The 12,787-nt window shown below is 37.2% G+C and overlaps 2 protein-coding genes across 3 annotated transcripts; both read left to right on the forward strand.

Moving 5' to 3' along the window:
• Positions 1-30: 30 nt before the first annotated feature.
• Positions 31-7,991, forward strand: LOC132699843 (tudor and KH domain-containing protein homolog). Of its 2 annotated transcripts, none has more exons than XM_060666772.1 (6): positions 31-212; positions 413-930; positions 979-1,161; positions 1,601-1,817; positions 5,299-5,471; positions 7,326-7,991. In XM_060666772.1, the coding sequence occupies exons 1-6, from the start codon at positions 208-210 to the stop codon at positions 7,628-7,630; spliced, it is 1,401 nt and encodes a 466-aa protein (XP_060522755.1). In that variant the 5' UTR covers positions 31-207; the 3' UTR covers positions 7,631-7,991. The 2 variants fall into 2 exon arrangements, with proteins under 2 accessions (XP_060522755.1, XP_060522756.1); XM_060666773.1 differs by having other exon boundaries at positions 32-212; positions 428-930.
• Positions 7,992-9,764: 1,773 nt separating this feature from the next.
• On the forward strand, positions 9,765-12,322 carry LOC132699282 (pre-mRNA-processing factor 17). The gene is made up of 3 exons (XM_060665914.1): positions 9,765-11,071; positions 11,440-11,795; positions 11,918-12,322. Exons 1-3 carry the CDS (start codon positions 10,059-10,061, stop codon positions 12,238-12,240), a joined length of 1,692 nt encoding a protein of 563 aa, XP_060521897.1. The 5' UTR covers positions 9,765-10,058; the 3' UTR covers positions 12,241-12,322.
• The last annotated feature ends 465 nt before the right edge of the window (positions 12,323-12,787 follow it).

A 12,787-nucleotide genomic window follows, 5' to 3' on the forward strand; every position in this document is an offset into this window, starting at 1 on the left:
TAAATAACATTGGAGAAAGGCGACTTCAGCAAAACTAACCTTGATATTCCGCGCCGTTTAATGTTCCGTGAGATGTAGTTGACTTTTTTCCGAGTTTTTCAATGCACGGATATTTTTTTAAATAACGTTCTATTTTTGAATTGTCGACCCGTTTCGATCGGTCCACCGGAAGATTGAGATATCCGTTCATTGTTTTCCGCGACAATAATGAGGTAAGCACTCGCATAATACGGTTTTCTCGGGATTGTACATTCTAACCTGAAGTCACACTTTTAAAATTTTCTTTATTATTTTTTTTTTGAGTAATAAAGGTGCGGACTAATTGTTGCGATTTTTCGCTGTTATGTAAACGCCGAAGTGATATCATTTTTATTTATGTTCTAATTCACCTTCGACGCGCTAATTGATATAGGTATTTTTTTATTAGAGCTGTGACGAAATCGTTGACGATAGCCCTGGGTCTGTCGGTCTTCACCGTTACCGGATACTTACTGTATTTGTTGTTAAAAAAAGAGGAAGATGACCTATCGGACGTCTACGTTCACACCTCAAAATTTAAGACCCTTGAAATGCGTGTGCCGAAAGATGTTGTTCGAAGTCTGATCGGACGTAACGGAAGCAATATCAAACTATTACAGGAACAGTCGAGCACGAGGATCGGGTTTAAGGATAGAGAAGGTGTAGATGAAAAAATCTGCGTTATAAGAGGTTCAGTAGAAAACTGCTATCTCGCCCAGAATTTGATACAAGAATTTATTAATAACCAACCCGTGTTGGAGAACGAAGATATTTCGGTGCCCGTCGGTTGTATAAGGAAAATTATCGGTCGAAACGGTGATAAAATTAATGAAATTAGGGGTTTGTCAGGTGCAAAGCTTACTGTCTGTGAGGATGATAAAGGATTAACTTCAAAAAGAATTTCTATAAAAGGTATTTAACCTCTCAATTGTATTATTTGTTTTTGATTGGGTTTTCTAGGCACCAGAAACCAAATAAATGTAGCTAGATCATTGGTGGAGGATGTGATTCTAGAATGTCAGCATTCCCAGCGGATTATAGAGGACAGCCTGTCAAAGAGAGAGCCGAGGTGTCCCTCAAAATCTCCTGAAATAGTGAAAAGGATTGAGGTTCCCAAAGTCGAAAGCATGTCTCCTGTGCCAGGTAGGCTTTCTATTTCATGTATTTGCTAAAATTGGTGTATTCAATTTATTGTGGCGTAACAGCGTAAGTGGTTTGTCATTTTTTTTTAACTTGGATAAGGATGTTTCCTAAGGATTTGTGAGTTTTGGTTTTATCTAAAATCTTTGACTGACTTGATTCGAGTAACCATAACCTTGACATTTTTACATGACCGAAGTATTCTTTTGCAGTCGGGTTGTACTTGGCAACATTTTATATTATACCTGTTTTTTTCTCTGGACCAACTTACAAACCAAAATTGTGCCAAATAATGTTAATAGACTCCAGCGGGGTCGCGCCAGTCAAAAGGGTGATAAAATTAATGAAATTAGGGGTTTGTCAGGTGCAAAGCTTACTGTCTGTGAGGATGATAAAGGATTAACTTAAATTTATCGAATAGTAGAATTTTGAAATTTCAAAGGTCAACCTGAAACCCCGTTCGAAGTGTACGTATCCGCGATGGAGGACCCTTCGCGGTTTTGGTTGCAGATCGTTGGCCCCAAAGCGACCAAACTCGACTGTTTGGTTGAGGAAATGACCGAATACTATAACAACGTGGACAACCGAAGTCAACACTCCTTGGACGATATTAATAAAGGGGATCTGGTGGCCGCGGTCTTTCAATACGACAGCAAATGGTGAGCCATGCGTCTTATTTATTATTAAAAAGTAGCGTAAAACTATTCAAAATACTCTTTTTAAATCTTCATAAAAGGGGCTCAAAAATAATCAGCACCTATAAATTTTAATATTAAATGTGTATTATACATGTACAGTGGTGGAAAAAGTACAGAAACTTTTCATAATATTTATAAGTCGAAGTAAGTTTTTTAATGTATGTACATTAGGAGACGCCAGTGATGTACTTTTTTGACAAATGTAAAGGAATTTTTGTTATATATTTTTTGCGATAAGGATTTGGTGGTCGGAAATAAGTATGGAAACTTTATAATTTGTGTACTAAATTATTCAGTCTTCATCTACAGTGAAAATATCGCGTGAAAATAGTTATTTTTCATGCTCACTCGCTTTTACTTTACTACTTCCCGTTTACATTGTTATGGAGTGCAGGTCGTAACTGTTACAAATTTTCTGTAGACCTCCTCTTCCATGTAAAATCGTCTTAACACGTTGTTTGGCATGGATTTTTCAATATTTCGCTCGTAAAGTTGTTATTGTTAAGTTGACTCTTCCATGATTGTTTTTCACGTGTGAACTCCAATCAGTGAAAGGAAGCGCTTTGGGTAAAACTATTTGATGTTTCGTCTCCTATGGAAGAAGTCACCGTCCTTCTAGCGGTAACATTTCTTGTTCATCGTGAAAAGGATTCGAGGTTGCTTTACTTTAATCTAATAATTTTCGATCTCTTGCATTTCCGTAATCATCAGTAACTTTTCTTTATGAATCGAAACATGTAACATGTAAACCTCAAACTGTTCTCTAAGTCATTGCACTTTTGGAAATCAAAAATGGTGTTGTGAAGATCGTTTGCGGTGTCAGAGTCATTTTGAGGCCATTCATCGTCATTTTTAAGCAACCACGTAGGTCCACATTGCCATGTTTGGCAATTCGTAAAAGTTTTAGTTAGTTTTCGTCTTCACTCCTCTTGTCATAATGTGTCATCCATCCGTCCATATGCGCCGATGCATCAAATACACAACGAACTTTAGATGTTTCGTTGTCATTACTGTATAAAAGTTTGTGTGACATTTAATTACTTTTGTCACTCTTAGTTGATTTTCGTACTATTTCTGCACAATTGTTGTTGCCGAATTTTGTGTTCACCTATAATCTGTAGATTGAGCTGCCGTGAAACGCATTGTTTAATAATAAATGTTACTTGGCTGCCTCCATCGGTCACTGTTCTTACAACAGCGTCACTTTTGTTGCCAGCAAATTTTTTGTTCAATAAAATTCGTGCATTAGTAGTTTGTAAGGTAATTCTACCTAATTTTCCATCTTTAAACAAATTTGTTGAATGATAAACGTCGTTATCTTGTTTTTCTCGATTAGTTTTTTGTTTTGAGTAGTCCGGGTAGCACATAGAACTGTAGTTAGGTGTGGTAACAAGTTATGTTACAATTCATTTAAGAATGTTCTTTGAAGTTACAATAGAGACATTGTTCATTTACCGATGTTAATAAGGCAGCAGCTTTTTTGTACTTTTATTTTATGTATATTTATTCCATTCGCGATTTTCTGAGGCTTTTTCATATTAAAATGCGCGCTTCTAATTTTATAAAGGACCAAAGCGTTTCAATTTGATTCTCAAATGGCACACTTTTCATTTGAAATACCACGTGCAGGGGTGACATTGCACATCACCGATGAGGGGCAATGATATATTCCAATATTAGTGACAGGTAAAAACTTGAGTCGCGGTTAAGATTGTTAAGTTGCTTATAAATTTCTATAGATTTTTCGTTATTAGAAGAAATTGATTACATGCAAGAATTTTAGTTTTAGCAAATAAAATGTCATGTCCGGTTTCGTGGTTGTGTTCGGCAACTGCTGATAAGTTTATTTGTCTTAGTGTTAAGGCTTTTTTATTTTATTTTTTATCTATTCTTTTCCGCATATGCATGGAATGCTATAAACTCCTGGGATCTCAAATTGAATTTTCTCTTTGATTGATCGAAGATGGTAAGAGATTTTTGGACAAGTGGTAATTCTGATTTTGACGTTATGTTTCTTAAGAAGTTTTAATATGTGATCAGTGAAGTTTTACATGGCGACAATGGCAAGTGTGGTAGAGAGAAGAGCAGAGATAAGGTGGTTCAGTGACGCGGGCCGAGATAGTTTTACCGCTCTATAAACATCGGATATCGGATGATTTTTGGGCCGAATGGTGATGTGACAACGCATTAACGTATCGGTCGGTGTGCGTAGGTTTTTGTAAATACGATAACCCAATGTTAGGTTTCATTTTTAATTGATAAGAGTATCTAAAAATGGAAGGTTATTGGTTTCTATTTCAATGGTATGTTAGGGTGCGTAGAGTTTAAATGTCGAGGCCAAATAACAAAACTATCTCTCTTCTCAAAGGCTTCCATAAATATATTCTCGCATGACTGGTGATAATGGAGAACCCATAGCTGTTCCCAACGGTTCTCCATTATCACCAGTCATCGCGAGTGTATTTGTGGAAGCCTTTGGCAAGAAAGTTCTCGACACCTTCCGCATAAAACAAAGATTATGGAAACGCTACGTCGATGATACATTTGTTATTTGGCCTCATGGTCAAGAATTCCTAGTAGATTTTCTTAGACATTTAAAGTCTATACATTCTTCGACCGGCGGGTTTCGGCACCAAAATATAGATTATCGTTAGTTAGATGTTCGTTAAAGCAAACCCCGAGTAAGTAGAAATCATTCTTTAAACTATTAACTACATGATAAAACATAGTAAGGTTAAAATGTCGCGATGTATCGTGGCGTACTGCTAGTTCTCTTCCCTTTCGCCGCTTGATCCATCGCCGCGGCACGTTAGATGTTTTCTCGTTCTGGGACAAGGCTGATTCCCTAAAGTACCGGGACCGATTTCAATACAAAGAGATATTGGAAAATACAATACAATACATGCGATGGCGATTTTAAGAAGACGATGATCCGTCCAAATTAGTAAAAGAATGGTTTGGAGAGAAAAACAGAACTGTACTTCGCAGGTATTTAGGATGTTTTGGGACACCTTACTTGAATGTATTCCAGTGTTAAAAATCAATAGGAACTCTTTAGTATCATTGAATTAGAGTGGTCGCAAATTCCTGCAGAAACTACAAAAATTGATTGATTTTATTTTTTGAAGAATCATATTTTTGTAAAATATTTTTCCATACTTATTTCTAGCTTTTATGTGAAATTTCTTTAAAATTGAAAAATATGTATTTCATCACAAGGACTTTCTGTAAAAGGGTTAAATACCGTTTTAAATAACATTTATACTTATATAAACGGCGTCATGGTTTGAAGGAACAGATATGCTCATTAAATTTTTCCTAGTTTTTCTCTACTGCACATTAAAAGTTATGAGGAAAAACGACCATTTGACGCGTTAAAGAAAATATTAAAAAAGGACGTTCATATAACAAAAATTGGTCAGCAATAATCGTTCCCTTTCAGGTATCGAGCGGAAATTTTAGATGTTAAGTACAAGGGCGAAGAAAAAATGGCCGAACTCTACTACGTAGATTACGGCGATACAGATAACGTGCCCTGTAAAGACTTATTCGAGCTGAGGACTGACTTCCTTAGGTTGCATTTCCAGGCGATTGAGTGTTATTTAGCTCGAATAGGTGAGTTGACATAATGCCTGGAGCGTCTGACTACCCCTACTGCCTATTTAAACTGTACTTTAGATGGCGCGAACATCGTGACTCACTCAAACGATTCAAGTTTTAAGCCACTCTGTTTTGCGTTGTGTTTGGTTTTTGTTATGACTCCTAAGTTTAAATTTTCGGAAAACTGATATATTTGAAGATCACTTCTGTAACGGTTTCTTTTAGATCTCCACATAGTCCCTGGTACTGTGAAGCCTTGTTTCGTGCGGCAAGTCGTTTGGTGCCCCTTCTTTGAACACTTTCGAAAGCCTTAGTAGTGTAATATAGACTCCATATATGCCCGTTCTGTTTTATAATCAGCTCCCCGGTAGGATTTCAAATGCTTTTGATATTAGGAAAATTGTGTTTTTTCCTTTTTAATATCGCTGTTGATAAATGTCCCATAATTCCGTTTCTTAATGTCAGAGTTATAAATCATTATCAAACCGTCCAACTTAGTGGTCTTTCATGTTCGTAGTATTGTAGCTATGACGATTGCTAAAGATCCCGATTTAGTAAAACTGCGCTTCCTAAAAATGAGACAATTATTATTCTCAATGCATTCAAAGATCTTTGCCACCAAAACTCTACATTTGAAGTTGCAAGAAACAAATGAGGATGGAAAGAAATACATACCTACTTTGGACAATATAATATCTGAAATGAAAAGTATGATTTCATTCCACGAGTAAGAAAAAATTGTAGAAATGAATTTTGGTTATGAGGAAACTCGAAACAGAAAGTTGTAATAGAGAAAAACAAAATTATCTGCTGGTGACTGTTGAGAGCAGTTAGACAATTTCGAAAGGATATATACCTGTTATCTGGACGACATTTGGGTAAATGAATGTATCGTTGGTAAATATATTTAAAAAGCGCGAAGCAAGTTTTCATGGAAGGATGGTCTACTGGAATAAAGGCACTCTCAGGAAAAGATTAATAATTACTCAGATTGGTGGCAAAAATGGATTTGTCGGTGGTAGCTTACTACTACCACTTCAATGAAAACAGACTGGACACTATGAATACATGAATGCTGATGTTTTTTTTAAAGACTGCTTAAGACAAATGCCCTAGATCTTATTCCTCTTATACCACCCATAAAAATACTTGAAAAAATGACACTATTCATGGGCTTACTTTAAATAGGACGCAATTCCAGAAAAATGTGCTACTGAAAATTGTAAACTTTAATAAACCTCAATGTACGAAATTTGTTGTCGATGAAATCGCCTTCGAACGAAATAAACGGTGAATTAAACCCAATAGAATTGGTTTTAGCCCAAATAAAAGGGTTTGTATAGCTTATCCTAATAAATTACCTGTAGTAAACTCGACTTTCTATTGTATACAAATTAGTGGGATCCTAATTTAAGAAAGATTCAAAGTGTGTAATTCTTAAAAACGGAAATACGGAATTTATCGGAAACTATCCTTGCATTTTATCTGAACTTTACCATATAACCTTTAAGTTGTGCACCCGCTTTAATGATTCAAATTGAAAATTTACATTTTATTACACTCTTGCATTAAGAAACAGTATAAATGATTTTATTCCCCTACTTACTTACATCTAGCGGCCGAATAGTTGTCAATCGAGGGTGACTTAGGTCGTAAAAATGTGGTCCCTTAGCTACGTAAATTTACCGGAAGATCGTGGATTACGGAGATGACGGGAATCAAATGCCCATCTCTAATGGACGCTGCTAGCAATCTTATAGATTATCGATTTTATCGAAATATTTTTGGTGGTGGGGGGAGATTTCAGACGCCGTAATCGTAGCCTAAAAGCAATAGCGCCGGTTGGGCTCAACCTAATTGTCTTTAAAGAGCCGGTGGGCGAGTCGTGGTCCGAGGAGGCGATCGATCAGTTCGAGGAATGGACGCACGTGGCGCAGTGGAAGAAACTGTCGGCCAGGATCAATGGTTACAGCGTCAAGGAGAAGATGAGGGCTAAACGGGAAGGCTCGCCGATCCCTGGCGTCGACCTTTTCAACGTGTCCGACAATCAGGACGTGGATATCGCGGAGGAGTTGGTCAAGGCGGGTCACGCGGTATTCAAAAAGGGTTCCGACTTAAGATCCGCGAGCAGGACGACCAGCACGAGTAATATCAGCGTCGCTTCAAGTACTTAATGGATGCTGTAATGTGTTTTACAATCCTGGAAACCGTTGTGATCCGATACCTGATATCTTTAGAGCCTATAGATGATTTAATGTACAAAGTTTTAAGCCGCGATAAGATTGAAGCGTTTGATATTCTTGGGCAGAATAAACTTTAATATTGAGAAATAGGGGTTTCCGAAAACTCAAAACTTACCAAGCGAGTTCGCGGTTGTTTTAAAAGCAAACGCCACCACCTGATTACACGTCCCGTATAATATATGTTGATATCGGCGTATAGATTCCTTGTTCTCTACAATTTTGTAATTTTGCATAACAGAGAAACGCGCACCACAGTTAATTTCATTAAAATTAATAAATATTTATTTTGCTATTTATTAGTATTGTTTATTTTAGAGTTGTTTTTTTTAAATAAATTGAAAAATTTTTGACGAGACGCGAGATTTTAGTGTTTTTACTGGAGAATTAAAATTTTGCCATATTGTTTGGCGCATTTACCTGTAAGTTGATGAAAACAGTTCCAGGTAGCTTATGCAGTCAAATTTTTGAGGTTAATTACTTTACTATCACTTCAACTGCTAAAGTTCAGTCGGCTTTAAATATTAAAAAGCTATGATCCCAAACAGGATATTTATTAGTGTCTGTCCTAGCTAGGTACCAGCGTGAATATGAGAAATCCAGAAACCGATCAATGCCCAATTCAAATCCACAGACGTCAGCATGAAACAATTAACCGATGTGCTAATCAATATTTTAAAACGAACAAATTTTTAACTTTACTAAAACGTACCAGTCGCTACCTGTCCGTTTTTTAGGTTACGCAAGCATATACCTATTGCATAATATAGTGGCCCTACTACGGTAAAAACTGTCGCGTCGCAGGTGGCATTGATATTTTCGTAAAGCAAGCAGCGATTTTCTGCGCATGCCTCTACATTTTACTCACTAATCTGCACGTAATACCATTTTCTTTCTAAACAGCGAATTCTACACGCTTAACTTGTTTTCTCGGAACATTTAACGATTCCTAGGTATATTTTGAGAAAATGTTGCCGCAAATTGCCGCATACAAACTTAATTGATTGGTACTTTCGTAGAGAAGACAGCGATTTTCCCCGCATGCCTCTACATTTCATTCCCTAACCTGCACGTTGTATCATTTTCTTTCTAAACAGCGAATCCCGCACACTTAACTTGTTTTCTCTGGACATTTGACGCGATCTAGGCATATTTTGAGAAATTGCTGCCATAAAAATCCCGTATGCAAACTTATTGACGATCTTGCAGCGGCCATGTTGGTTATTGGGTTGGTTTGATTCAGAACAATATTTCAAACCTGGCCCATGCGCATGCTGGATGGACCTTCTCAATTTATTTTTTTTGATAGTTGCTTTATCGGCATAGGCAGGCATAGTAGGTATATGGAACCAACACACCAGACAATCCGACAATGTACAAAATTTTTTTTTAATTTAATTTGTGCCAACGCATAGTGATTCTTCTTCATCAATTCGTAACGTTGGGCACATTTACTAGAGATACTCGCCCGTTGCTAACTATATACGAGAAGGGCGCTGTCCAAATTCTGAGGGTCTGCACGTATATTGCCTATGTCTCTTTTTTGCTATAACCCATTTTACCTTGTCCCAAAAGCAAAAAAGAAGAAAATACCGTAATCAAATACATTGAGTTTAGTTTTGATTAGTTTTGTGATTTTTTAGTGGCGCATTGCACGCGGCGGTTAAACCTCCGTTCGCTCCCTTCAGAATCCCTTGTATTCGTCCCCAAAAGCTTGATATCGGTTTCCACTGTGGATTTAGTGTTTTGTGTGTTCAGTGTATGTTTAAAGTGATAATCGTCGTCGGCCCCGTCGTTGTTCCCTGTTCACACCGGTATGGAGGTCGGATGGGACCGGGTGGTCCGCGGTGGAAGCGAGGGTGATGCCATTTTTTTTTATATCGGTCAAAATCGTTTTTTGTTAGCTGAGCAAATTTTGGGGATATTTCTTCTTTATACATGTTGGTCATTGTCCAAAAGCGAAAATCCTCGACAGAAGTCGGCAAATGATCCTAGCAGTCTCGCCTAACAGTGTTTGAGAGACGCATAATTGTACTTGTATTGAGTTTAGTCTGTGCATCATGACGAAACCTGAAGAATATATGTCATTTATCTTTTACGTATTCGTAGGCATGTAAATAATATGAAATATATTTTTTACAAATTCTTTTCGTTAGTATTGGTTAGTTGTGGTTTTTATATACCTACTAAAGACAGAAATCGGTAATTTACTGATTTATGATTTTACTTCGACAGCCAAGTTGACCCGTTGATTCGTCGTGAGTATTTATCTATGCCCTTGATAGTATAAGAAGAATGGTGGAAGCAGGAAACAAGCAAGATTTATTTGAATGTAAATATTTTGTCAACAAAATTAAGTAATATGTTGTCCATTCAACAATATGAAAGCAGCGATGAAGAGAAAGATCATTCGTCGCAATATTCTTCGCCAGTGGTAAATCCAGAATTCTCCGTTAAAAGTCAGCTTCAAATATGCGCGGCACCAATAGTGCTTCCGTCAGCTATCGACGAAGATAAAATCCACATTCATCCGGATGCACAAGAACTATCGTACAATCCAAAATATGAAGAATTGTTTGCCCCAGTCGTTGGCCCCACAAATCCAAATAAAACTCAGCAACAATCTGTTGAAAGAAATATGCTCTCTGGTTATGTTGAACCAGCTCATTTAAGCGATTTTCAGTTTGAGAATCAACGTAGAACTTTTGCTAGTTTTGGGTATGCCCTAGATCCTTCAGTAAGTACAGATTCTGAAGGTGTCAAGGTAGTAGGAAGTACAGAGGAAGCAAACAATACAAATATCAAGACAGTTTTTGAGAATACCAAATTAAGACCTCTAGATAAAAGAAAACGTAGGAAAAACGATGACCCTAGTGACATTGAAGGGTTTTTAGGACCGTGGGGTGGATTTGTTAATGAAGAGAGGGTAGCTAAACCTACGGAAGAAGAACAGGCCGAGCTCGATGAGCTTGTTTCAAAGAAATCCAAAAGAGGCAAAGTTGTTGAAGAAAAAACGTTTGAGGAAAAATCTGTGCTACACATTAAAGATCCTGTGGATTATCAAGGGCGATCCTTTTTACATGCGCCACAAGATGTGGGAGTTAATTTGCGTTCCGATACACCACCAGACAAGTGTTTCTTGCCCAAAGCTCATATTCACACATGGACGGGGCACACTAAAGGTGTGGCAGCTATTAGGTGGTTCCCAAAAACTGCACATTTGTTTCTGTCGGCTAGTCTGGATTGCAGGATAAAATTATGGGAAGTGTACAATGAGAGAAGATGTGTTAGGACTTACTATGGCCATAGACAAGCTGTACGGGATATCAACTTTAACAATTCAGGAAAGCATTTCTTGTCAGCTGGATATGATAGGTATTATATTTATGTTTTTTAAATTTTGATTTATTTAATTTAATTAATTTTTACTTGAGTTTAACATTTATTTCCAATAAATGCCATATGGGCACTTTCTAACTAAACTCAATTAATCCAACAAAAACAAAACTTAATGGGCTGAGTTAGACATTGCCTTATCAAATAGAACTTGTATATCAAATACCTTGGATTTTTTGTTAAGAAGTTAATGTCACTCTCCCACTTCAAATGTGTATCAATATAGTTACTGGTAGTTTTCAGTTTATGCTTTTCAAATTTGTTTATATTATTATTTGTTTTTCATGATTAAAATGATTTTTTGCGGAATGTGTCTTAGCAGTAGCTGACGTTTTCGTGATTTGCAGATATATCAAGCTGTGGGATACTGAAACTGGGCAAGTTATATCTCGCTTTACTAGCCGAAAAATCCCTTACTGCGTTAAGTTTAACCCCGACCGAAACAAACAGCACCTTTTCGTGGCTGGCACATCTGACAAAAAGATAATCTGTTGGGATACACGGTCCGGGGATATCGTTCAGGAATACGACAGACATCTGGGAGCAGTCAACACTGTCACTTTTGTAGATGATAACAGGAGATTTGTTACTACATCAGATGATAAATCATTGAGGGTCTGGGAGTGGGACATTCCCGTGGATATGAAGTATATCGCCGATCCGACAATGCACAGCATGCCTGCCGTAACCCCAGCACCCAATGGTAAGTGGAATGTGCAAATGTAAAGATTTTTGAATTTGAAAAAATGTTTTTCATCACGCATCAGTTTCCTGTTGTACCAATTCAGTGACATGAAAAAATAAATGAGAATTCGTTAATTGCAGGTAAATGGCTGGCATGTCAAAGCATGGACAATAAAGTGGTAATCTTTTCTGCCATGAATCGATTTAAAATTAACAGAAATAAAACATTTTCTGGTCACATGGTTGCCGGATACGCTTGCCAGTTGGATTTTTCTCCAGACATGAGCTACTTGGTGTCCGGAGATGCCGACGGAAAGTGTTACATATGGGATTGGAAAACGACAAAATTGTACAAGAAGTGGAAGGCTCACGAAAACGTGTGTATCAGCGTTTTATGGCATCCCCATGAACCCAGCAAGTTAATGACCGCCGGTTGGGATGGCCTGATCAAATATTGGGACTAAATTGAATCGATTATTTAAGAAGTGTTTGTATATACATAAAGTTGTAAAATATTATATGTGTCAAAGTATTTTATTAAAAAAATCCCATATATACTGAGCGTTCACGATATCGCACTAAGCATACTTATTATTGATTTTATTGCATAATTAACACTGTTTAGAAGGTCAGTTTTGTCAAAAAAAAATAGAAACATGACATGACAAACAGTACAGACGCTGAGCGGAGACAATGTTTAAGGCTACCACATACAACAAAAAGCACTCGTGAAATACCCAAGAGATAATAGCATTTTCATTGAAGGACGTACTACGTCACAAATTTTCCCTACCGGTTAGGCTTCATGTATCGAACGTAGCGTTTATTAGAAGTAGTAATCGTGTAATGTTTACTCTTTATCGCTGCTGAATATACGGATGCCCTGCCTAATGCTCATTTTGAGAATGTCCATTCAACCTGCGCACGCCCGATATTTAAAATTATTTTTTTAACCAGCGACACCCGTACTTGCAAATTCAGGGTTTCCACATATAAGACCTTGGCCATTCA

This window comes from Cylas formicarius, unplaced genomic scaffold (assembly GCF_029955315.1).
Source record: "Cylas formicarius isolate icCylForm1 unplaced genomic scaffold, icCylForm1.1 PGA_scaffold_3__17_contigs__length_32017465, whole genome shotgun sequence".
Taxonomy (NCBI): domain Eukaryota; kingdom Metazoa; phylum Arthropoda; class Insecta; order Coleoptera; family Brentidae; genus Cylas; species Cylas formicarius.